General features: G+C 59.3%; 4 protein-coding genes across 11 annotated transcripts in view; 2 read left to right on the top strand and 2 right to left on the bottom strand.

Annotated features, from left to right (window-relative positions):
- Positions 1 to 33: 33 nt before the first annotated feature.
- On the top strand, positions 34 to 2,827 carry SNRNP25 (small nuclear ribonucleoprotein U11/U12 subunit 25). Its single transcript, XM_007527962.3, has 5 exons — positions 34 to 254; positions 1,639 to 1,729; positions 1,900 to 2,005; positions 2,302 to 2,376; positions 2,542 to 2,827. The coding sequence occupies exons 1-5, from the start codon at positions 213 to 215 to the stop codon at positions 2,597 to 2,599; spliced, it is 372 nt and encodes a 123-aa protein (XP_007528024.1). The 5' UTR covers positions 34 to 212; the 3' UTR covers positions 2,600 to 2,827.
- Positions 2,828 to 3,295: 468 nt separating this feature from the next.
- RHBDF1 (rhomboid 5 homolog 1) lies at positions 3,296 to 13,319 on the bottom strand. 7 transcript variants are annotated; one of them, XM_060172721.1, is made up of 19 exons: positions 13,163 to 13,319; positions 8,299 to 8,428; positions 8,094 to 8,224; positions 7,874 to 7,978; positions 7,265 to 7,478; positions 6,973 to 7,188; positions 6,714 to 6,854; positions 6,488 to 6,645; positions 5,873 to 6,139; positions 5,676 to 5,787; positions 5,506 to 5,580; positions 5,244 to 5,405; positions 4,939 to 5,039; positions 4,790 to 4,853; positions 4,512 to 4,606; positions 4,346 to 4,421; positions 4,168 to 4,268; positions 3,930 to 4,083; positions 3,296 to 3,851 (listed from the first exon to the last, which is right to left on the bottom strand). In XM_060172721.1, the coding sequence occupies exons 1-19, from the start codon at positions 13,255 to 13,257 to the stop codon at positions 3,432 to 3,434; spliced, it is 2,817 nt and encodes a 938-aa protein (XP_060028704.1). In that variant the 5' UTR covers positions 13,258 to 13,319; the 3' UTR covers positions 3,296 to 3,431. The 7 variants fall into 7 exon arrangements, with proteins under 7 accessions (XP_060028704.1, XP_060028702.1, XP_060028701.1 ...); XM_060172719.1 differs by lacking the exon at positions 13,163 to 13,319 and having other exon boundaries at positions 3,930 to 4,049; positions 4,218 to 4,268; XM_060172718.1 differs by lacking the exon at positions 13,163 to 13,319 and having other exon boundaries at positions 6,714 to 6,836; positions 6,979 to 7,188.
- Positions 13,320 to 19,465: 6,146 nt separating this feature from the next.
- MPG (N-methylpurine DNA glycosylase) lies at positions 19,466 to 22,369 on the top strand. The gene is made up of 4 exons (XM_060172715.1): positions 19,466 to 19,911; positions 20,529 to 20,744; positions 21,125 to 21,329; positions 21,932 to 22,369. Exons 1-4 carry the CDS (start codon positions 19,813 to 19,815, stop codon positions 22,351 to 22,353), a joined length of 942 nt encoding a protein of 313 aa, XP_060028698.1. The 5' UTR covers positions 19,466 to 19,812; the 3' UTR covers positions 22,354 to 22,369.
- Positions 22,343 to 23,094, bottom strand: part of NPRL3 (NPR3 like, GATOR1 complex subunit) — a 32,708-nt gene continuing 31,956 nt past the window's right edge. The window contains exon 13 of one of the 2 annotated variants that reach the window (XM_060172714.1): positions 22,343 to 23,064. In XM_060172714.1, coding sequence (XP_060028697.1) covers positions 22,908 to 23,064 — 157 coding nt within the window. In that variant the 3' untranslated portion in view covers positions 22,343 to 22,907. The remainder of the gene's footprint in view (positions 23,065 to 23,094) is intronic. The other variant, XM_007527964.3, reaches the window with a different exon arrangement.

Here is a 23,094-nt window from a genome sequence, read left to right as displayed (position 1 = left end):
CCCCGCGGCTGCTCGTGAGAAGCCCCGCCCCCGCTACGGGAAGCGGAGGGAAGAAAAGCGCCCGGAGCAGGGAGACAGCTTAGCTAACCCGGCAGAGCGGCAAGCTGGCGGACCCTGCAGTCCCCGCGGCAGAGACAGAGACGGCGGAGGACGACGAGGATGAGGCGCTTCCGCACTCAGAGGCGGTGGACGTTTTCCAAGAGGGCCTCGCCATGGTGGTGCAAGACCCGCTGCTGTGCGACCTTCCGATCCAGGTACAGGAGGTGCTGGGAAGCTAGAACAGAATCTCCAAGGCCGATCCCCTCCTCACTGCAACATCGCTTTGGCGATGAAATCCTGCCTTGAGGTCCCGGTGACCTAAACCACCGTGGAGTTTTCTAGCTAAATTCTGTTTTCTGGAAGTTACAAGGTCTCTCTTGTTGCTCTCCCTTGCCTCACCCTGGGCCAGAGGCCCCAGCCAGGACCCAAAGACCAGAGTTCTTCCTTTGCCCCCTCTGTTGTTTTGTTTTTTTTTTAAATATTTATTTATTCCCTTTTGTTGCCCTTGTTGTTTTATTGTTGTAGTTATTATTGATGTCATTGTTGTTGGATAGGACAGAGAGAAATGGAGAGAGGAGGGGAAGACGGAGCGGGGGAGAGAAAGACAGACACCTGCAGACCTGCTTCACCGCCTGTGAAGTGACTCCCCTGAAGGTGGGGAGCCGGGGGCCCGAACCGGCATCCTTACGCCGGTCCTTGCGCTTTGCCACCTGCGCTTAACCCGCTGCCCTACCGCCCGACTCCCTGCCCCCTCTGTGTTTATTCTCCTTACTCGTTTCAGCAGTCTTCTCCTGAGCTTCTTCTAGTTTGAACAAAACAGAAGTCATGGCAATATATTTTTATTTATTTGTCATTAGATAGAGAGAAATTGAGAGGGAGGGGAGAGAGAGAGAGACACCAGCAGCCCAGCTTCACTGCCTGTGAAGCTTTCCCCCTACAGTTGGGGACCGGGGGCTCGAACCTGGGTCCTGGCGCACTGTGATATGAGCACTTAACCAGGTGTGCCACCTCCTGACCCCTGCCTGAGAGAGATTTACGGGATTGGAACTGCACTACTGAGGGCCCAGGTTCAGTTCCTGGCATCAGTGTGAGCCAGGGCTGAGTAGTGCTCTGGTCCCTTATAATAGAAGTCGTCAATACATTATGTGTGTGTGTGGTATGATTATATATATGTGGTGACACACCAGATTGAACACACACATCACCAGGCTCAGGGACCCAGGTTCAAGTCCCCATTACCCACCTGAAGAGAGAAGACTTCATGAGATGTGAAACAGTGCTGCAGGTGTCTCTCTTTCTCTCCCCTCTTAATTTCTCTTTCTTATTAAATTAAGGGATTTGGGAGCAGTTTGGGAGGTAACACAGTTGTACAGCACAGTGTGAGATCTTGAGCTGCTAATTGAAACTGTATTCACACTCTCCTCTATATTTTTTTTTTTTTAAAAAAGCCTTTTTTAAATAATATATAATTTGGGAGACCCTGACACCAGCGAGAACTTGTTCCTCTTCTTGTCCTTCCTGAGGCAGGGCGCCTCCTCCTGGCCACACAAAGCAGGTTTCTGTGTTGCTGGGTTTCACCCCATCCTTGCTTTTCCCTAGGTGACCCTGGAGGAGGTCAACTCCCAGATAGCACTCGAGTACGGCCAAGCAATGACAGTCCGAGTGTGCAAGATGGACGGAGAAGTGATGCGTAAGTTCCCCCCTCCCACCCACCCCTCTATTTCCTGGGGTGAGCAAGGGGGCAGGGGACCCCCCCCCAGGAGGACCTCAGCCAGAGACCTAGGCCTGTGGGTGCTGCTGCCCATGGCTGTGGCTGCAGGCCCCTCATGGGCCTTCTCCCTCTTGTATCCCTGATTGCAGCTGTGGTTGTCATCCAGAACGCCACTGTCCTGGACCTGAAGAAAGCCATCCAGAGGCACGTGCAGCTGAGGCAGGAGCGGGAAGGGGGCGTGCAGCACATCAGCTGGTGAGTGGCTCAAGAGCTATCTCAACCCCCAGAACACTGACAGTCCCCAGCCCCAGATGGGCAAGGGCCTACTCAGCCTGGTCTCCCCATCATCTCTGCACACACACACACACACACACACACACACACACCTCTATGAGAGTAGAATCTCCTTGTAGCCTTAGGCCTGTTAGGAGAGTCTGGAAGAGGAGGCCAGCTGCCATGGGTCCCAGAGCTGAGCTAAATCCTCTCAAACATCTTCTGCACGGTGGTCGCTCGCTCACCAGCCAGTGTGTCACCTGAATCCTACCACGCAGGTCTTATGTGTGGAGAACGTACCACTTGACCTCTGCAGGTGAGAAGCTCACAGAGAACAGGAAGAAGCTTCGAGAGTAAGTACAGACCATTTGCACTGCCAGGGCCTCTCTGGAGGGAGGGGTCTGCACCTGTTCCTGGGGACCTGGGACTAGGAAGGCCCTCCTGCAGGGAGCGGCATGGGGAGGGGCTTGAGCTGGGAAGATGTTCCCACACCTACATGCTGCCTCTCCTTCTCTCAGCTACGGAATCCGGAACCGAGATGAGGTGTCCTTCATCAAGAAGCTGCGGCAGAAGTGAAGCTCCAGACAAGGGCTCCACATCGGTGGCCACACTTGGCCCCCAGCAGAGGGATGTATCCACCACTGTCGCTTCTCACAGAAAAGAGCTGAGCTGGCCTTGGCCAAGGCGTGCTTGTCAGCATGGCCTGGGCCTCAGCCCCAGGACCAGAGAAGCAGGAATGGACCCACCTGATCCCAAACCATGTCATCCTTCCCCTGTGTACGGAATAAAACTGTTGGCTTTTTACTCAGAAGAGTCTGTCCCAGAGTTCAAGGCAGCAGAGGCTGGCATGACCCATGGGGGTGTGGGGTGAGAGACCAACAAACTAGCTGAAACTCATTTCTTCCACCAGATGACTGCGCTCTGTGCCAGCCTGCAGTGAGAGCCCTGCCAGTGCCTTCTGCCTACACGTGGGGACACAGCCTGTGCAGGGAGGCACCACTGCCCCCACAGAGTCCCAGAGGGGCAAGGAGGGCTCCAGCAGAGCCAGTCCCTTCTCGGTGTGTGTTCTGTGTGTGTAAATGACAGACCTTGTTGCTGTCATCAGCTAAGTGACCCTCAGGCAGAGTAAGTGTGCCTGGCCAAGGGGACACAACAGGGTGGGGCACTAGACACTTTATAGTCTCCTGCTTTGGGAACTGGGTGGGAGACCCAGGGCCCTGGGGTTTCCCTCTGCAGCACCCAGACAAAAACCAGAAAGGGAAAGACAGCTAGTCAGTTAGTGGCAGCTAAAACGCTCCCGGTCCATTTATTGGCCACGTGAGGTGGTCGTCAAGACTCTTCAGGGAACTGGCAGAAAGTGCCAGGGCAGGAGGCGTGAGAGGCCCCCGCACACCAGCTGCCCAGCGGCTCAGTGCAGCTGGGCATCCAGCTCATACTTCTCACAGAACTTGTCTGTGAAGGGGATGCAGGTGAGGAACTCGCACCACTTGCAGCGCACAGGGTGCACGTAGAAGAGCAGCAGCAGGCCCGCCAGGAGCCCCAGAAAGACCACCTGGAACACGATGATCTGGCAGCGCTTTCGGAACAGGTCAAACTTGCCAAAGCTGATGTAGGGCAGGAAGGCGAAGGACAGGAAGAGGCCACTGACGAAGCCCGAGATGTGGGCAAAGTTGTCGATCCAGGGCAGCAGCCCAAAGGCAAAGAGGAACAGCACCACGGCCAGCAGCTTGAAGAAGGCACGCCATGGCCGCGCCAGGATCTGCCAGCTCTGGAAGAGCTCCACGAAGAGGCAGGCCAGGATGCCAAACTGCGAGCCGGCCGGACCCACCTGTGGGTGGGGAGCTGTGAGCTGGCGAGGGCCTCGGCCAGAGCTGTGTCCACCCTGCCCCTCGTCCCGGAGCCTCACCTCGGCCCTGTACGGGAGGAAGATGGCGCTGGCCAGGTTGCCCGTGATGCCACTCAGCAGGTAGATGATGGCGATGCGGTGCCAGCCTGCCAGCTTCTCCAGGTCCCGCAACACAGTCATCTGGAAGCAGACAGACACCAGACAGTGCAGGACTCTGTGGAGAGGAGACACTCAGTGGGGAGGGCCCTGAGGACCACCCCACACACACACACCCCACTCTACCCACAAGGTCACTTGCCCAGCGTGCAGGAAGAGGGACAGCCACAGGCGGTAGAACTGGTCAGGCACCTCAGGGTTGAGGAAAGGCAGGAGCCCACACACGTCGTCCATACAATGCACCTGGAGGGGGAGGTGGTCAGCATCCCAGGGGGCAAACCCAATGCAGGGAGGGAGGGTGGGGCTGCGCTACAGGCTACCTGCGAGCAGAGTGTGGCTTCCTCGTGGAAGTAGCCCCTCATGAAGTCGCAGTACTCCCGGGAGGTGATCTCACACCTGCAAGGTCGTTTGGGTTGGGGGAGCGGCCTCACAGCCCCGCAGAGGCTCTGCCCCCCACACTCTGCTCAGCCTGGCCCACACACCCACCTGCCCTTCGTGCCGATACAGCACGGCCGGCCTGTGATGACACAGTCCATGTGGGGATGGTTGGTGTGGTTCCCCGCGCTGCTCTTGGTGCAGATCTGGGTCACAAGATGGGGTGCCTTGGGTTAGAGTCTCACCTGGGCCCCTCCCCATGTTTTGAGCTCAGGAGCTCACAGGCCCCTCTGGGCTTTGGGTGAGGGGGAGGGCTAGCTATCAAGCAGCTGTACCCTCTGCTCAGTCTCCCTCCCAGGTCTGGCCCAACACCCACTCAACCAGCTCACCGGCCACTTGGTGATGTCATCCGGCCACTCATGGGGATCCTCAGAGGAGGGCTCATCACAGACTCTGAAGAGCAGTGTGCTCAGACCCTGCTTCTTCCCTTGACAGCAGCCCCCACCCACCCACTCCCCGTCCCTGGGGCCACACTGACCTTGGGTCTTGGTGGCACACGGAGCCAGACTGCCTCTTGTGGCCAGCTAGGTCTGGGGTGCTGGGATGGGATGGCCACCTCACCCACACGGCCAGAGTGGACTGCAGGGAACAGGCCGCCCAACGTCAGCACCAGCCTCCCCCACCACAGCCACGTGGTGTCCCACGACAAACTCGGGGCTGAACCTCTCTTGGCTCAAGCAGCGACGTGTTGGGAAGACATAGTGGGGGGGAGGGGGGTACAGACTAGGCAGAGGGAGAGGTCTGCTGGCAGGGTCTGAGAAGGCCTGCGGGAGGAACACGCACCGAGCACTCCTCCTCTGAGGTCTGCACGCAGCCGGACCTGTCGTTCCGCACGCAGCAGGCCGAGTGCTTCTCGCGCTCCCGCGCCGCCAGGATAAAACTGTGCACTTGGGGGTCCTGGCGCATGCAGGGCGAGAACTTGGCGCCCAGGTGAATCAGCGCCTCCTGCGGGAGGACTCAGCTGTGGGCAGGCCCCGGGCCCGGCCCCTAGGCCCGTATGCCCCTCCCCGCGGCCCCGCCCCCTGCCCGCAGCGCACCCCCTCACCGAGCTGGGCCCGATCCAGAAGTTCTCCTGTTGCACGTACTTGACATTCTCGTAGACCCCACGGTTCCGTAGCACCTGGCGGGGGGGAGGTGCATCAGACACCCCCTGCCGCTCCCCCCCACCCCCGCCAGCGCCCCCAACCCCCCACCGGGGCGCGGCCAGGCGCTCACTGAGTCCACGGTCTCGTGTTGAGAGAAGCCCACGGGCGCGATGCCATAGATGCTCACGGCCAGGATGGTGACCAGCGAGTGCACGAAGGTGAGCCAGTAGGTGAAGAAGGGCCTGCGGGAGGGCGCTGCTGAGGCCCGTCCCAGCCCTGCACACACACACACACACCCCGCACCCTGCGCCCCCGCCCGGTACCCACCTGTGGTCATCCATGTCTTCGATCTGCCGTTTGACGTAGCTGTCCAGGCGCTTGCGGTAGCTGCGATTGGTTAGCCGGCCCACCATGCCCAGTCCGTAGGGCCGCTTCTCCCGCGCGAAGAGCTTGCTCACTGGCACCGCTATGCGCTGGCCCCGCCGCTGCCCTGCAGCGCTCACCACCTCCTGCCGCAGCCGCACCCTGGGCGTTGAGACTGCAGCAGCGCCCACCGCTCCCGTCTTCTGCTTCCGCCAGCCGCGTTCCAGGGGCCTGCCAGACGGCACCCCCACATCGCACAATCAGCCCCCAGCCAAGCGCCAGGCTGGGAGACACCATGTCACAGCAGCCCCTCCCCCCAAGTCCCAAACCGGGAGGCCCCTGGGCCACAGACCCCCATCACTCCCCCCCACAGCCCCAGGTGGGCCCTGGCCACAGCCCCGGGAGGTCCTGCACCCACAGCTCTGGAAGAACCCCATGGGTACACCCCCCCTAGGTCCAACAGACCCCCGTGGGCACAGCCCAGCTGCTGGAGGCCCTGCAACCACTACCACCCTCAGCCTAGGGAGACACAGGACCACCCAACACACACAGCCCTAGGAGGCCCCTGGCCACACTCACAGCATGAGGTGGCTGCGCTCCAGCTCGCTGCGCTCCAGGGCACCGCCAGTGAGGTCCGCCTGCTCCGGTGCCCGCTCCCAGTCTTTGATGGCGGCCTCTGACGGGGACTCAAACACCTCGTCCGGGTACGTGGACAGCTCCTCATGGAGGACACCTTCCTGATCAAACACGGGACGTCAGGCTGGGCAAAATCCCGGGGGGCAAAGGTGACGCCCGAGGCTCTCACCCGGGCAAAGAAGGACGTGTCCAGCTCCTCAGGGAAGTCAGCCGTGTCCTCCTCCAGGAAGCTAGCGGGGGTGAAGCTCCGGCGCTGGGCCCGGCGCAGCGTGCTGTCCCTGACTGAGCGGCCCTGCAGGGACGAGGCAGGCTGCAGGACCGGCCCACTCCTGGGTCCTGTACCCCAGCCCCATTCTCCCACCCATCCTGGACCCCTACCTCAGGCACCCACACCCCCAGCACCCAGGCCCTGCTCCCCCATGTCTCACATTCACCTTCACCAGAGCTGCTGCCGCCCGGAAGCTCATCTTGGCCACCGACTCACGCTTGCGCCTCCGCGGGAGCCGGTTGAAGCCTGAGCGGGAGCTGGAGAAGGAGCAGAGGGAGGCGGCTCCCGGGGTAACGGGTGTGTGGGGGACGCTCAGCCCATCCATGGTGTCATCTGCCACACGGAAGGCTCGGCCCCGGGCCAGGGGGTCGATGATCTGGGGGAGGCAACGGGGTGTTGGGGCAGGTCCCGGCACAGGGTCACCCCCGGCCCGCCCTCTGAGGGCAGCCCACCTTCTGCATGCCCAGCTGGCTTGGCCCCACGTAGAGGGGTGGGGGCGTCTCTGTGCTGGTCAGGGACACGTTGTCCTGGCTGGGCAGGTCCAGCTCGCGGAGCACCTGTGGCTTGAGCTTGCCATAGCGCTGGCTGCAGTGCCGCAGGCTCTTGCGCTGCCACTTTTGGGTGCTGTCACTGTCCTTGCTGACCCCGAACCAGTCAGCAGTGCTCCTGCCAGGGGGAAGACTCAGCCGGGGCGACACCTGGGCAGCATCCCCAACCTGCAGCCAGTTCCAGCCCTGCCCAGACCCCAAACAAGCCCAGTCTCCCTCCCTCAAACAAGCCCAGTCCAAACACTGCCCAATATAAGCCCAATCCAAACTGCACCCCTGAAACAAGCCTAGTGCTAACTCCACTAGCAGTCCAGGAGTCCCATCCACAGCACCCCCCACAACACACATACACACCCAGGGACAGAGTTCAGGGGTGGGGGCTGCCCGCAGACATCTCAGAAGCAGGCAGTGGGTGCTGATCACCCTGGCAGGCTGCCACAGCCCTGGGACATGCACCCCGCCGAACGGCAGCTCTCAAGCCATGCCCACACATGTCTGCCCTGCCCCGGGTACCTGAGCAGGGACCGAGAGAGAGACCAGCGCTGAGGGAGAGCCCTGCGGGCAGCAGGGGTCCCCAAGAGGGGCAGCGTGTAGACACCCCCAAAGCGCACCTGTCGGCTGTGAAGGCCAGTGCGTTGGGGGTGGGAGACAGAGTGGTGGGAGGGAGGTGAGGATAGGCAGGGAGGCTGGGAAGTGAGCTGGATCAGGGCTCAGGCTGCCCGAGAGGCCCCACCTGCGGATGGTCTGTGTGATGGAGAGCTGACGCTGCAGCGCGGTTCGCCGGGACTCATGGGGGGGCGAGGGGCCACGTGCCGTCTCCATTGGCATGCTCACGCTTCGCAGGTAGGCCTGGCGTCGCAGGGGCTGAGTGTAGGGGCTGGGTGAGGGGCTGCCCAGCTGGCCGCTCCCCTCACCCCGGCCCATGCCCCAGAACCTACCTGCAGGAAGCTGGGCTCCTCCACTGGGGCGGCCACAGGGATGTCCAACCTCAGCCAGGGCGGCTTCTTGCGCTGCAGGCTGCTCGTGCTGTCCCTGCGGGCCTCATTCATGGTGCCAAGGATGGGCGACCTGTGAGCAGGGCACAGCTCAGAGACCTGGCTCCTGGGGTCCAGACCAGACACCCCACAAAGACATGACCACAGTTCCCACTCCTGGCCACATGCAGGACTGGTCCTGCACCCTGACCTGGACCAGACCCTCAGACCTCTGGCAGAAGAGACTTCCCACCCAGACAGAGCCTTGATATTGGGACAAGCCATTGAAAGCTTGCTCTCAGCAGACACCTGTCAGCAGCCTGCCAGGACCCGAGGAGACATGGAGGGAGAAGGAAGGAGGCCAGGGGCCAGGGGCACATGACCAGAAGTCAGAGACTCAGGCTCCATCCTGGCCCTGCATTTGCCAGAGCTGAATGGTGCTTTCTGTCTTCCTCACAGGAGAACAAGCCTGTGTTCTGGTAGGTGGTACAGTGGGTAGCACACTGGACTTGGAAGCATAAGGTCTCAAGTTTGATCCCCCATATCTCATTTGCCAGAGTAATGCTCTGATTGTCTCTCAGACATACATACTCTATCTCATGTAAATAAACAAAATCTTACAGAAAAAAAGATCCTGGGTGGTCCGGGAGGTGGCACAGGCATGGGACTCTCAAGCATGAGTTGAATCCCCGGCAGCACATGTACCAGAGTGAGGTCTGGTTCTTTCTCTCCTATCATTTCTCATGAATCAATCAATACATAATTTTTTTAAAGGGGGGGGGGGAGTTGGACAGTAGAGCAGCGGGTTAAGCGCAGGTGGTGCAAAGTGCAAGGACCAGCGTAAGGACCCTGGTTCGAACCCTGGCTCCCTACCTGCAAGGGAGTCGCTTCACAGGCAGTGAAGCAGGTCAGCAAGTGTCTGTCTTTCTCTCCCCCTCTCTGTCTTCCCCTCCTCTCTCCATTTCTGTCTGCCCTGTCCAACAACGATGACAATAATAACTACAACAATAAAACAGCAAGGACAACAAAAGAGAATAAATATATATTTTAAAAATAATAACTGAAAAGCATAAAAAAAAAGAGTATTTTTTTTAAAAGGATGTGGTATGGGAGGTGGGGCAATGGATAAAGCATTGGACTCTCAAGTATGAGGTCCCAAGTTCAGTCCCCAGGAGCACACATACCAAGGCAATGTCTGGTTCTTTCTCTCTCTCCTCCTATTTTTCTCATTAACCACTAAATAAGGGGCCAGGCAGAGGTGCACCTGGTTGAGTGCACATATTACAGTGCACAAGGTCCCAGGTTCAAGTCCCTGGCCCCCATCTGCAGGGCTGCAGGTGCCTCTCACCCTCTCTACTTCCCCCTCCCCTCTCAATTTCTCTGTCTCTATGCAATAATAAATTAATTAAAATAAATTTAAAATTTTTAAAAGAAAATCTAGCTGAAAGACAGCCAGGGTAATCTTCTGTCATGGGTGGGAGGCTTCAGGTAATGGGCACCCCCCAGCATATCCAGCAGGGAGGGGTCAGCCCTGACAGCACGAGTGAGCAGACTGTCACCACCAACTTGTCACTACCAGCAGCCACAGGGATAGGGGCGAGTGGTCGGCTTCCATATGTGCAGCAGTGACCACCAGGGGGCGCCATGCACCCTCTGAGCATCGGGCTGCAGAGACACAGGGGCCTCTTGTCTACTGCGAAGCCTCCCCCTGGCAGACAGCTGCCTCAGCCACAAGACCCTGGCCTCAAAGCAGGGTCCCACCCCAAAATGGGAAAGCTCCCAGAGCATGAGGGGACCCAAAATACTCAAGGAGCTGGGTCTCCCCTGACTGAACTGCACGCCACAGGCAGTGTCCACAGTCCACCTCCCCCTCTGCTGCCTGCACTTCACAGGCAGAGAAACTGAGGCCTCTCACACTTCCAGGAAAAGGCCCAGGATGCCTGTGTCCCTTCCTGCTGGTCCAGCACCACCACCAACCCCAGTTGTGTCCCCAAGGCACAACTCCACCCCAAGTCCTGACTGTGGACCTGTGAGGAGGCTCAGGCCAAGGCAGGCAGAATAGAGGGAGATCTCTCCATCTGAACTGATTGTGGGAGCCTCACACACAGCCCCATCCCATCCACACTGGGCCCCCTGCCCCTGTCAAACCCCATTCTACGGGGGTCAGAGAAATGGGCTCTCTGACTGGGAGAGGGCTGATACACCAGCCCTAAGCCCTCACAACCATTGCCCTGGGAGGGAGGGGGTCACCTCCTCCATCCACACAGCCCTTGCCCGGTGCAGGCCACCACCCAGGCAGGACCCAACGCTGTTCTGTGCCCCAGGAGTCCTGTGGGTGAGGCCAAGGCTCCTGACAGCCCAGGTCCCCAGCACTGCAGAAGGGGAAAACACCACTTGCCTCCTCCGTCTGGCCAGGAAAACAGGCTGAGAAGTCCCATAAGCAGTAGCGTGGCCCCTGCTGAGGTCACCATGCACTGAGGACAGGTGGCCTTTCCTCGGCAGCAGCCCCACACACTGACTAGCACCTTAGGGCACGTCCACACTCCAGCCTGTCCTCACACCAGGCCTCCCCTTCAGGACCAGCTGGTCCTGCAGACTCACAATGCCGGGACAGGCTGCCCCCTGATGTGGGGTGATGGGACTCCCAGCTGAGCTAGACTGGGGTGGGGCAACAAGAGCACAACAAAGGGGTGGGCAGGAAGGGGTCTTCGGGGCCCTGAACACTTACACTTAACACACCCATCCTTGCAGCCTGGGCCACTCACGAGAGGCACAGACCCGGCCTACCAGACCATGCATGTTCCCCAGCTTGGCCTCTAGTGGTTGAGGCTCCCCAATGGGGATGAGGTTGTGGGGGCAGACAGGCAGTGGTTCAGTGTGCAGCCCCACTGTTCCCAGAAAAGGTGGGGACAGAGCCCTGCTGGCCCCCACGGACATGTCTTGAGTGACTGCGGCTGCTCACCATGCCTGCCATGCTGGCCAGCCCAGGAAGGCTGTGAGGGGGCTGTACAGAGAAAGGGTGCTGTGCTGTGGGCCCCACGTGGGGCAGCCCTGGGTGCAGATGCAAGGAGGCAGTGGGTGAGCCTACAGACCCCATCACTTATCTCCACCCCCAGACCTGAGCACCCACAGCCCCAGCATGAGTCTCCTGACCCTGGTCACCCACTGTCCTAGAAACCCATAGCCTTGGGCATTGATAGTTGTACCTATGCATAGTAAGTGCTGAAGATGCCAGCTGGAGTGGGGGGGCAGTTGGAGGGGGTTGGATGCCCTGTGGGGACTTGTCCAATGTCGAAGCTCCTCCAGCTTCCAATCTGAGCCCTGACTTGTGATCTTCAGTTTTGTAAGTGGGTCAGAAGGGCAGCCTGGAATTGGCCCACTGCATCCACCCAACTGGGCATCCCTCAGTGGCACTAGCAGCTGCCCCTTTCAACTCTCCACCCCCAGCCCCCTTAGCCCCTGTGTGGGTGGAGGGCAGAGCGGTGGCAGCAGTGGATGCTGTTGCAGCACAGGGTCCTGAGTTCAGCCCTCCAGTACCACATGCAAAGCGATACCAACTGTCACTAAGAGACTAGTATGTTTCAAAGAGGAAGCAGGAGGGAGGTGGGAGGGCAGCAGGGCAGGCTAAACTGGCCTTCCATATCTCTGCCCAGACCAGAAAAGGGCCACTGACAGCACAGGCCCCAGATCCAGGGCCTATGTGGTCATCTCTGAGGCCTAAAGAGGGCACATGGCAGGGAAGAAGACCACCTGCTCAAGTCAACCTGCACCCAGACCCTAACCTGCAGGCTGAGAAGGCAAACAGTGCAGGAGGTCTGGTCTCAGGCTGAGGGGTGCTATGCCCTGAGAGGGGCTCACACCCATGGAGGCTGAGGAGGGGGTCCAGGACGAAACTGAGTCCTGCGTCCCTGATCTCAAGAGACAGGTGAGAAGGCACCCAGTCCCAGGGCTCAGTGCCTATGGGAGTCCAGGAACTTGACCTCCTGTCAGTGGAGGCTAAAAGACAGGGGAGCCCAGGGCCCCCACAGTGAGCAGAGGCTCCCCTCTGCAGCCCTCTGTCCTGCCCACCAGGAAGGGAGAGGGACACAGTCTGCCAGAGGCACCATGGCTGGACTCTTTCCTGGGGACCCCTGCAGGGTGCCGTGCTTCCTCCTGGAGCCGGTGGGGGTGGGGGCGCAGGCCAACACGGCTGGCTCAGGCAGTGGGAGCACCCGCTGAGCGGGGCCAAACCTGAAAAGCCAGTTTCATCCTTGAATCTTCTCCACCAGAAAGTCCCAAGTTGGGGGGCCTCCCAGCCCAGGGTCCCCGACCAGGCCCCGTCCTCCTCCCGCCTTCACCAGGCAGACACAGACACAGTTTGGAGTGGGCCAGCTGCAGGGGCCTCCCCAGAGCTGGAGACCTCCCGGCCAGACCAGGCCTCCTGCCAGCCGCCCAGCGCCAGGCTCCCAGCCACTCCTCTATCGGGGTGTCACGGGCAGGAGCTCCCTAAAGTTTCAGGGCCAGGGCAAGCGATGGCTCCATCCCTGGCCCCATGGGGACAGCTGGGACTGGACAGCAGAGCACCGCCTGTGGATGGCTGGGAGCGAGCAGAGGGCGGGTGGCTCCTAGGGGCCACTGCTCCAGGCTCAGCTCCTAGGACCTCGTCGGCAGGGCTGCAGCCTTGACTGGGCCGAGCTAATCCAGACACTGGCTATTTTTGCGGCGCTGGGTTAGGAGTCCTGGCCAGGCGGCCTCCAGGGGAAAGTCCGGCCGCTGTGGAGGGACTCAGCCTGGTCACGGCCAAGCTGCCTGGCCCGGTCGTGCCCACCCAGCCATACCACACACTCACCACCGCTGCCCGGCAGGGTCTTGGGGCACAGGCTCTGGGAAGGGGCCGCCGCCGCTGGGCGCCGGCGCAGAGTCCCGAGCACCCGGGAATGCCATGGAGCGAGGGGCGTGCGCTGGGGGCGGGCCCGAGGGGGCGGCCGCTGACTCAGGGCTCTGGAATGCACGGCCCGCCCGGCACAGCCACCTCCTCCGGGAAGACCGCTGGGCTCCCTCTGCTCATCTGCCCGCCCGACCCTTATGACCAGACTGAATCACCATGGCCAGGGAGGGGGGCGCTGGGGTCAGGCTGAAGAGTCTGGCAGCCTGGGCGAACCCCAAGCAAGTCCCACCCTCACCTGTGAGGGAGGGTCCCTGTCTGTGCAGTGCCTCCAAAGACCCACCTGCATTCTCACACCCCCTGCTCCTGAGTGCATGCCCACACTCCTGTGTGCAAGGGGCCATGCCCCCCCCCCCACTCTCACACACCCTGCTCCTGGTATGTCCCACACTCCTGGGCCTCAACCTAGGAAGTTTAGCCTCCATGCTCTGAGGTAGAAAGCGGAGTTGCACCATCCTCCACCAGAGCACCTGGGTCCCAGCAGCAAGGAAGGTGCCTGCATCTCTATCCTCTGCTGACCAGGAGCAGGCGGCACTCAAGCCACACAGCCCAAGGCCATTCCCCCTGTCAGCGGGGCCTCTTCAGCTACACTCTGAGCAGAGCTGATGATGGACCGAGATGCAGCGGGGGCAGGGAGGGGCTCCGGGTGCTGTGCACACCTCACTCTGGGAAGGCCAGGGCTTGAGGCCAGGCCTCATGGGGAAGTTTGGTGCATGGTGGAGCACTGCTCTAGTGTCTCTCTCCCTCTCTCTCTCTGAAACAAAACAGATTTAAAAGTCAGCCTAGGCCCCAGCACTTCGACAATTAACTATAACATAGCAGGTGGACCAGGAGGCAGCAAATTGGACCAAATGCAGGACCCTTAAGATTGAGGCCTCAGATTCAGCCCCCAGCATCACATGGGCCAGAGTAATGCTCTGGTTCTCTTCCTCTCATAATTAAACAAATATTTTTCAATAAGGCTAGGGGCGGGGCCGGGTGGTGGTGCACCTGGTTGAGCGCACAGATTACAATGTACAAGGATTCAGGTTCCAGCTCCTGGTCCCCACCAGCAGGCGCAAAGCTTTGCGAGTGGTGAAGCAGTGCTGCAGGTGTCTCTCTGTCTCTCTCCCTCTCTATCACCCCCTTCCCTCTCAATTTCTGGCTGTCTCTCTCTATCCAGTAACTAAAGATAAATTTTTAAAAAGTAAAAGACTCGGGGGAGTCGGGCTGTAGCGCAGCGGGCTAAGTGCAGGTGGCGCAAAGCACAAGGACCGGCATAAGGATCCTGGTTCGAACCCCGGCTCCCCACCTGCAGGTGAGTTGCTTCACAGGCAGTGAAGCAGGTCTGCAGATGTCTGTCTTTCTCTCCTCCTCTCTGTCTTCCCCTCCTCTCTCCATTTCTCTCTGTCCTATCCAACAACGACAACAACAATAATAACTACAACAATAAAACAACAAGGGCAACAAAAGGGAATAAATAAAATAAATATTAAAAATAATAATAATAAATAAATAAAGCAAAGCTAGGGGCCTGAGACATGGCTCACACAGTAGCAAACCCACGTTCCCATGCAGGAGGGTTGAGGTTTGAATCCTCTGGTCATCATAGGGGAGCACCATGCAGAAGGAAGCCCCACGGCTGTTGAAGCAGTGCTGTGAGGTCACTTTTCCTTCTCTCTTTCATCCTCTATTAAGGGAGGGGCAGGTGGCAGCGCACCTGGTTGAGTACATATGTTAAAATGCTCAGTGACTCAAGTTTGAGCCCCCGGTCCCCACCTGCAGGGGGAAAGCTTTGCGAGCTGTGAAGCAGGGCTGCAGGCGTGTCTCCCAGTCTCCTTCTCTGTCTCCCCCTCCCCTCTCAATTTCTGGCCGCCTCTACCCAATAATAAATAAATAAATAAATAAATAAATAAATAAATAAATAAAATATTAAAAAAAAAAAAACACCTGTTGGGAGCAGCAGAATTATAGTGGCACAAAGCTGCAGCAAAGGCCAGGGGCAAGACAAGCCTAATAAAAGCAGTGATCTGGGAGGTGGTATAGTGGGTAAAGCACTGGACTCTCAAGCTTGAGGCCCCAAGTTCAATTCCCAGTACTGCATGTGCTAGAGTGTCACTCTGTTTTCTTCTCTCTCCTTCTCTCTTTCCTGAATGAATAAATAATTTTTAGTTACCTATATTCATAGCAGCACAATTTGTAATAGCCAACACGTGGAAGCAACCCAGTTGTCCAACAACAGATGAGTGGCTGAGCAAGTTGTGGCATATATACATAATGGAATACTATTCAGCTATTAAAAATGGTGATTTCACCATTTTCAGCCCATCTTGGATGGAGCTTGAAGAAATCATGTTAAGTGAGATAAGTCAGAAACAGAAGAACGAATATGGGATCATCTCACTCGTAGGCAGTTGAAAAACAAGACCAGAAGTGAAAACACTAAGCAGAACTTGGACTGGAGTTGGTGTATTGCACCAAATAAAAGACACTGCATGAGGGTGGAGGGAGAGTTCAGGTCCTAGAACATGATGGCAGAGGACCTAGTGGGGGTTGCATTGTTATGTGGAAGACTGGGAAATGTTACTCATGTAAAACTATTATATTTACTGGCAACTGTAACACATTAATCCCAATAAAGAAACAGTAAATAATAATAATAATTTACGGTAGTAAGGTGGTAGCGCAGTGGGTTAAGCTCAGGTGGCGCAGCACAAAGCCCAAGGATCGTGTAAGGATCCCAGTTTGAGCCCCGGCTCCTCACCTGCAGGCAGTGAAGCAGGTCTGCAGGTGTCTGTCTTTCTCTCCCCCCCTCTGTCTTCCCCTCCTCTCTCCATTTCTGTCTGTCCTATCTAACAACGACAACATCATCAACAACAATAATTTTTTAAAAAGGGGGCAACAAAAGGGAAAATAAATAATAAGGCAAACAGAAAGAGAAGTATTTGAAAAAATAAATAAAATAATTTTTAGTTGTAAGCAGCACACTCACAGGCTAATCCTGGGTAAGGGGTGAGCCTGGAAGTGCCCACACTCCCTCACAGGATGAGGATCCTGGGGTCTCTGTGAGCACAGCATCCTCAACACAGATATCAGGGAAACAGTGGAAACTTGGGGGTGAAGGGCTCCTGCACAGGGGGCCCAGTACTGGTGTGGGGCTCTGCAGCCACTAATGCAGCCCTCTCACCCCTGTGTCAGGATCTCACCCAGGCTGGGCATTCCCCACCCCTGCCAGGGAGAAGCAGACCCCACCCACCTGGATGCCCAGACAGGGCTGGAATGCCAGTGGCACTGTCATCTCTGGAGCCCAGGGTCTGGGCTTGCCTCCAGAACTACCCAGCTGAGCCTGCGGTACTGGCAGGCCTCCTCTGCAGGATGCCGAGGGCACCACCCAGCCCCACTCTGGGACAGGCCCCACACCAGTTCCCTGAGCACTAGCCTCCTCTGGCTCCCCAGATGGGACCACCCACCCCCCTACAATCAACTCCAGGGCAGGGGTGGTCCAGTCCTGCCCCCAAAGGATGTTCCCTGCTCAGGGAACTGATCCATCTGCTACAGTGGCAGGTAAATGCTTCCCAACATGGGACCACCCGTCAAGGCCCCCAAGCATGTGATATGCGCTGACTCCACCCACCACTCTGGACACCAAAGCTCAGCAAGCCAGTCCTAGACACCGGGGAGGCGGTCTCTGACTATCTGGGGAGGAGGTAGAGGTGGAGATGGAGGTAGAGCAGGCCAGCCAGTGGTCTGAGGTCACTGGCTATTTGTGGGGTAGCGGCCCCTGGCCTGGCCTGTGAGTCTCCTGGGTGCCTGCAGGCCACAAGAGACAAGGCAGCCCACCACACCTCCTGCCTCCCAGCCTAAGTGGGGAGCCTGACACACCCCCTTCTCCAAGATACCCAGGAGGTCAACTAGTGGCCTTGTTAGAAAAACAAGAGTTGTCGGAGCTCGGAGCTCCAGTGGCACGATCAGTTAGCATGCAGTACTTACAGAGAAAAACAGAGTTGGGCTCTCAAGAATGAGGTCCTGAGTTTGATTCCTAGTATTGTACATGCCAAAGTAGGGTCCTGGTTCTCTTTCCTTCTCTCTTATAATAGCTGAACCTTTTTTTTTTTTTTTTTTTTTTTTTACCAGAGCACTTATAGTGGATGCAGGGGACTGAACCTGGGACTTCCGGAGCCTCAGGCATGATAGTCTGTTTGCATAACCATTATACTATCTCCCCCACCTTAAATAAGTAACTTTTTCTTTTTTGCCTCCAGGGTTATTGCTGAGACTCAGTGCCTGCCCCATGAATCCACTGCTCCTAGAGGCCATTTTTCCCCCTTTTGTTGCCCTTGTTGCTGTAGCCTTGTAGTTATTATTGTTATTGTTGATGTCGCTCAGTGTCAGATAGGACAGAGAGAAATGGAGAGAGGAGGGGAAGACAGAGAGGGGGAGATAAAGACAGAAACCTGCAGACCTGCTTCACTGCTTGTGAAGTGACTCCCCTGCAGGTGGGGAGCCGGGCTCGAACCAGGATCCTTCCGCAGGTCCTTGCACTTTGCGCCAGATGCGCTTAACCTGCTGCGATGCCATCCGACCCCCATAAGTATCTTTTAAAACATAAAAATTGGGTGTGGGAGACAGTATAATAGCTATGCAAACAGATTCTCATGCCTGAGGTTCTAAGGTCCGTGGGTTCAGTCCCCAGCAGCCCCATAAGCCAGAGCAGAGCAGTCAGTGCTCTGGTAAAAAGAAAACGACAATAAACCCAAACATAAAAATAAATGAAAAAGATGCATTTACTAAGGAGAGAGCAAGTAAAGACAGAGAACCAAAGCATCACTCTGGCACGTGTGGTGCTGGAGATGGAAACCAGGACCACATGCTTAAGTCCACCCCCCACTTCCAGTTCTGCTTATCTTTGTGGGTGCCCACTGGGCTCTGTCCACTCTTCCTTTGTGTCAGACACCCCACAGCAGTAGACCCTGAGCATGTCCAAGATCCAGACATTGGCCTCTGAGGCTTCTTTTGCACACTGCCCAGTGCCACTCATCTCCCACTCACTTCCTCAGCGGGAGCCCAGGGCCCCAGCATCGCCACAGCAGACGGCCAGCCACACAGGGTGGGAATCCCAGCAGCCCACTTCCAGCCTGCGGTGGGGCCTGACCGCCAGCAGGAAGCAGGGGCGGGCCGCAGGGCTTGGAGCCTGCACTGCACTGCACAGCTGGAGCAGAGTTGCTGGCAGCCGCCTCCTCTTCCTGGGGGCCACCTACGGGCCTCCCGCTTGAGGACACCTCGGGGAGCACCTTTCCAAGCACCATGTGAACTCAGCACCAAGCAAGCACTGTCTTTGAGAGCATCTCAGTTTCCCTCCGAGCGTGGGGGAGGGGTGCGGGCACAGGAAGCAGGAAGGGGCCATTGTTTGGGCAGAATGGCTGCTGGGGTGGAGTGGGGCGAGAAGGAAGAGGGGGGTCGCCAGGATCTATGGCACAGCGCCCACCCCCAGTCCACCCCCGGAAGCAGTGGGCCACAGCCGGATGGCTGCCAGCAGCTGGGCCCCACCCTCCCCAGGAAGTTCTGGTGGGACCCTGGGGATGGCGGGCAGGGGGCGGAGTGACCAGAGCCCCCAAGCAGGACCTGCCTACGCTACGTTCCCCTGTAGTCTGTATGCGCCTCACCCGTAGGCCCTGCTGGGTCGTGCGCCCCCAGGGGATTCCTGGCAGGGGTGGGTCGCAGAGAGGAGGGCGGAGGGGCTGCAGGCGGGGGAGGAGTGAGGAGGGAGCTGAGCGGTTCTCTGAGAGCAGTCGCCCTTGCCCCAGGGGTCCCACACCCATGGCCCTTCCTGCCCAGCAACTGGAGTGGGCCAGCTCAGCGGTGACATAGGGTGGGCGTCAGGGTGGGGGCCCTACGCCCCAGCACACTCCTGCAAGCCCACCCCAAGACGTGGCAGAGCCCTGGCACCCTGGCGGGAGGGGTCTCTGCAAAGACAAATAACGAAGGGGACTTCCGGACAGGCCTGGCCTCCCCGCCCCCAGCGTCTTCTCACAGATGCTCCCCGCAGTTTTGGGGTCCCCGGCGCTGCTCACGTGCACCCACGGAGCCGAGTGACCCAACCCCCCAACCGCTTCCCGGAGCCTTTGCCCACGGGGGCATTCGGGAGGCCAGGCTAGGCTTCGGAGGGGTGTCGGCCGCGGGGGCCCCCAGCCCCAGCCACCCCCTGCACTGGGCTCTGAGTCCCGCCACCCAGACTTTGCAGGCGGGAGGCGGGGCGCCGAGCCCCTTCCATCCCGCGCAGGCGTCGCCCCGCCCAGCCGGCGGGCTTCCGGGTCGGCTCCGAGCCTCGGCTCGGGTTCGCGGGTGGCAGCCCGAGCCCCCCACACAAACAGGTGAGCGCGCTCCGGGTCCAACCGGCTGGCGAGGAGGGGCCGCTGCCGTGCGCCCCTAGGTCCCGGGGAGGCCCGAGGATCCGCGCCTTCCTGGTTGCGTGCGGGGCACCTAGGCCCCTCCTCACAGTGTACCCCCACCTGCGCTTCCAGACTCACCTGGCTGATGTTGCTTTCCGGAGACGTCTATGGGTCCCCCTTCTGCGAATGAGGAAGGGTACATCCTTGGTTCACTTTCTGGGGCCCCAGGAGGCAGGCACCCAAGTGCGGGGTGCTCCAAAGCCTCCGCGCAAGTTGGAGACCCAGGTCTTCAGGGGGACGCAGACCCGGAGGGCCGGCGGTTTGAGGGGGTGGGTGCTGAGCCCGCACTCAGGTCTGCAGGAACTTCTCCCGGGGGCTCAGCTCTGTGCAGTGACCCCGGCCGTGCTCACCTGCCCCCTCATCTTACCCCACCCGCTCGGGGCCACGGACATGTGGTCCCCAGTTCCACTTGCTCTGTCACTCCATCTCCAGGCCCGCAGGCAGAGGACCGGGGGGCCACTGGGCTGAGGACCTGGGTGGGCCAGACACGCGTGGCAGACACAGTGGTCCCGGAGACACCTGAGGTCCCAACTGTTTTCCTTCCTGTCTGGGAGCGAGCAGGTTCAAGAGTTCTTTGTGGAGGGGTGAGGGGGGCCTGTGCTGTGCTGAGAATTAGGCACCAGCCCTCCCGTCCCTGGCTTGTCCTCACGCCCCCCTGCATGGGCCCTGGAGGACATTTCACAAGTTGCGGGACTCCTGGAGCATAGCCACCATCACCCTCACCGGTGTCACTTCTCACCTGTGTACTGTGCCACAAGGTGGCTGGGGAAACGGGCAGGTGGTGCGGTGATCACCCCAGGTATGATCACAGGTCACCTGTGCCCTGTCCTTTCTCACTGCAGCTGCCCCACAGGATGGGGCTGAAGAGGCAGCGCCTACGGGGGATGGAGCAGTCTCAGGGGCCGCCCTCTCCCCAGAACCCTAACCTGGAGCCTCCTGAGGCCCCTGGGCCCCAGCGCAGCAAATACTTTTTGAGCCCAAAAGCCCACTCTACTCGACTGGGATCGGAGTTTTTCGACCAACCTGCCACAGCCCTGGCCCGAGGGCTTCTAGGACAGGTAGCTAGCTGGGAGGCAGGAGGTGGCTCTGCACCTCCCCTGCTGGGCAGGGTGAGGGTGGGTCTGGCTCTGGAGAAGATGGTGTCTGGGGTTGGGGCAAGGACCTGTGGCATGTAGGGTCAGCCTTACCCACTACGACTGGGAGCACTGCCTTTTCCCCAGGGGCCACCAAGGGAACAAAGTTCAGTGCTGGCCTTTGAGGGTCTGACGATCCAGCTCAGCTCTCACGTCCCAGGATGCTGGCAAAGGGGCTGGGGGCAACGTCAGTGACTTCGTTCCTGCTGGCTTCCAGCCCTGCCCTGCAGCTGGCCCTGAGTGGGGCCTGGCACGGTGGGTGGTCAGCCAGAAGCCGCCTGCCTGAGCAGACCGACTGCCTGTAGGTCTTGGTACGGCGGCTCAGTGATGGCACAGAGCTGCGTGGCCGCATTGTGGAGACAGAGGCCTACCTGGGGCCGGAGGACGAGGCCGCCCACTCTCGGGGTGGCCGGCAGACTCCCCGCAACCGTGGCATGTTCATGAAGCCGGGCACCCTTTATGTCTACCTCATCTATGGCATGTACTTCTGCATGAACATCTCCAGCCAAGGTGAGTGTGTGGGGGCTCTGTGCTGGGGGGCCAGGGCAAGCTGTGTTGGGGTGACCCATGCCAGGCTGCAGGGGTGGTGAGGAAACCACAGGCAAGAGCAGCTGAGCATGTGGGACCACCCTTCTTTGATGCCTTTCAGAAGGGCCTGTGAAGTAGGGGGTGTTCCTAAAACCGTCTGCAGGCTTTTCTGGGGTGCAGACGGGTGGGAGCAGGGAGGGAGCAGAAAGCAGGGCAGTCCTCACTCAGGACTATCCTTTGAAAACCCTGGTCCAGGGTGTCAGGTCAGTTCCCCATGCCTGCCTGCCAACTCACCCTAAACAGATCACCACAGGGGTGTGTGTGTGTGTGTGTGTGTGTGTGTGTGTTTCCCAGGAGTGGAGTTGCCTGGAAGCCTGGGATGCCAAGGCACACGGGATGGACAAGGCCCCTCCAGCTGGCTGAGTATCCCATGGGTCAGGGAGGGCTCCTGAGATGAGGAAAAAATGTGGGGTGAAGGAGCCAGGTGCAGAGCTAGCTGGTCGGGCCAGGCACACATATAAGAGGGGCAGCAGGTCTGCCTGGAGCTGTGGCCCCACAGTACCCAGCTGTCTGTCTGTCCACAGGGGACGGGGCATGTGTCCTCCTGCGTGCACTGGAGCCCTTGGGGGGCCTGGAGGCCATGCGGCAGCTCCGGAGCAGTGTCCGCCGTGGCACTGCTGGCCGAGCCCTCCGGGACCGAGAGCTGTGCAGTGGCCCCTCCAAGCTGTGCCAGGCACTGGCCATTGACAGGAGCTTCGACCAGCGGGACCTAGCCCAGGATGAGGCCATGTGGCTGGAGCATGGCTCCTCGGGACCCACTGAGACAGCAGCTGTGGTGGCGGCAGCTCGAGTGGGCATTGGCCAGGCGGGCGAGTGGACCCACAAGCCACTGCGCTTCTACATGCAAGGATGCCCGTGGGTCAGCGTGGTGGACAGGGCTGCTGAGCGGGACTCACAGGCTGATGAGAGCCACGGAGCTGGTTCTGAGCCATCTGTAACCAAATAAAGCCTTTATTTCTGGAGTGCACTGCTGTGTCAGCAGAGCCCCCGGACCCAAGTCTCTGTGGGGCGAGGAGGGCCTGTGGCACAGCCACTGTAGCCACACCAGGGGGGGACCAGGCACACCCCCCAGAAGCACAGTCACTGACTGCAAGACTGGGCAGCCTGGGCCCTCACGCCTAGGGGGTGACAGCCTGGCCAAGTCTTCTGGGACTGGCTGCATGGGGTGTGGTGGCAGCCAGAAAAGGCACTTGGCAAGCTGGGAGACAAGGGGCACCACAGAGGGGGCACTCACAGAGCAGAACATGTAGACAGGGCATCCACAGAAAAGGAGCTGATGGCAGTGCTGGGGCCTCACACCCGAAGGCCATCAGGAGGGCAAGGCCCAGCACACTCCAGGGTGGCCACGGGAGGGGCCATGGAGCACAGCGGGGTGGCCCTCAAATGGTGGAGCTGAGGCCTGATGCCCAGGAGTGGGGGAGAGTCCAAGAGAGGAGAGCCAGACCAAGCCTCACGTGAGCAGGGCCTGGAAGACGGCGATGACGGGGTCCTCGTGCATGGTCACCACCAGCACGCTGCGGAACTTGTCAAAGAGGGTGAGCAGCTGGGAACGCCGAGTGTTCTCATTGTACATGATCTCCTCCAGGTGGTGGCGGCCTCGGAAGTATTGCAGGAGCCTGGGTGGGGCAGCCTGGGGTCAGTGTGCTGCTGCCCCGGGCTTACAGAGGGGAGTCACAGGCCCGGAGAG

The sequence above is a fragment of the Erinaceus europaeus genome, chromosome 15 (assembly GCF_950295315.1).
Source record: "Erinaceus europaeus chromosome 15, mEriEur2.1, whole genome shotgun sequence".
In the NCBI taxonomy this organism is placed as follows: Eukaryota; Metazoa; Chordata; class Mammalia; order Eulipotyphla; family Erinaceidae; genus Erinaceus; species Erinaceus europaeus.
This window is presented reverse-complemented; position numbering and strand designations above follow the sequence as displayed.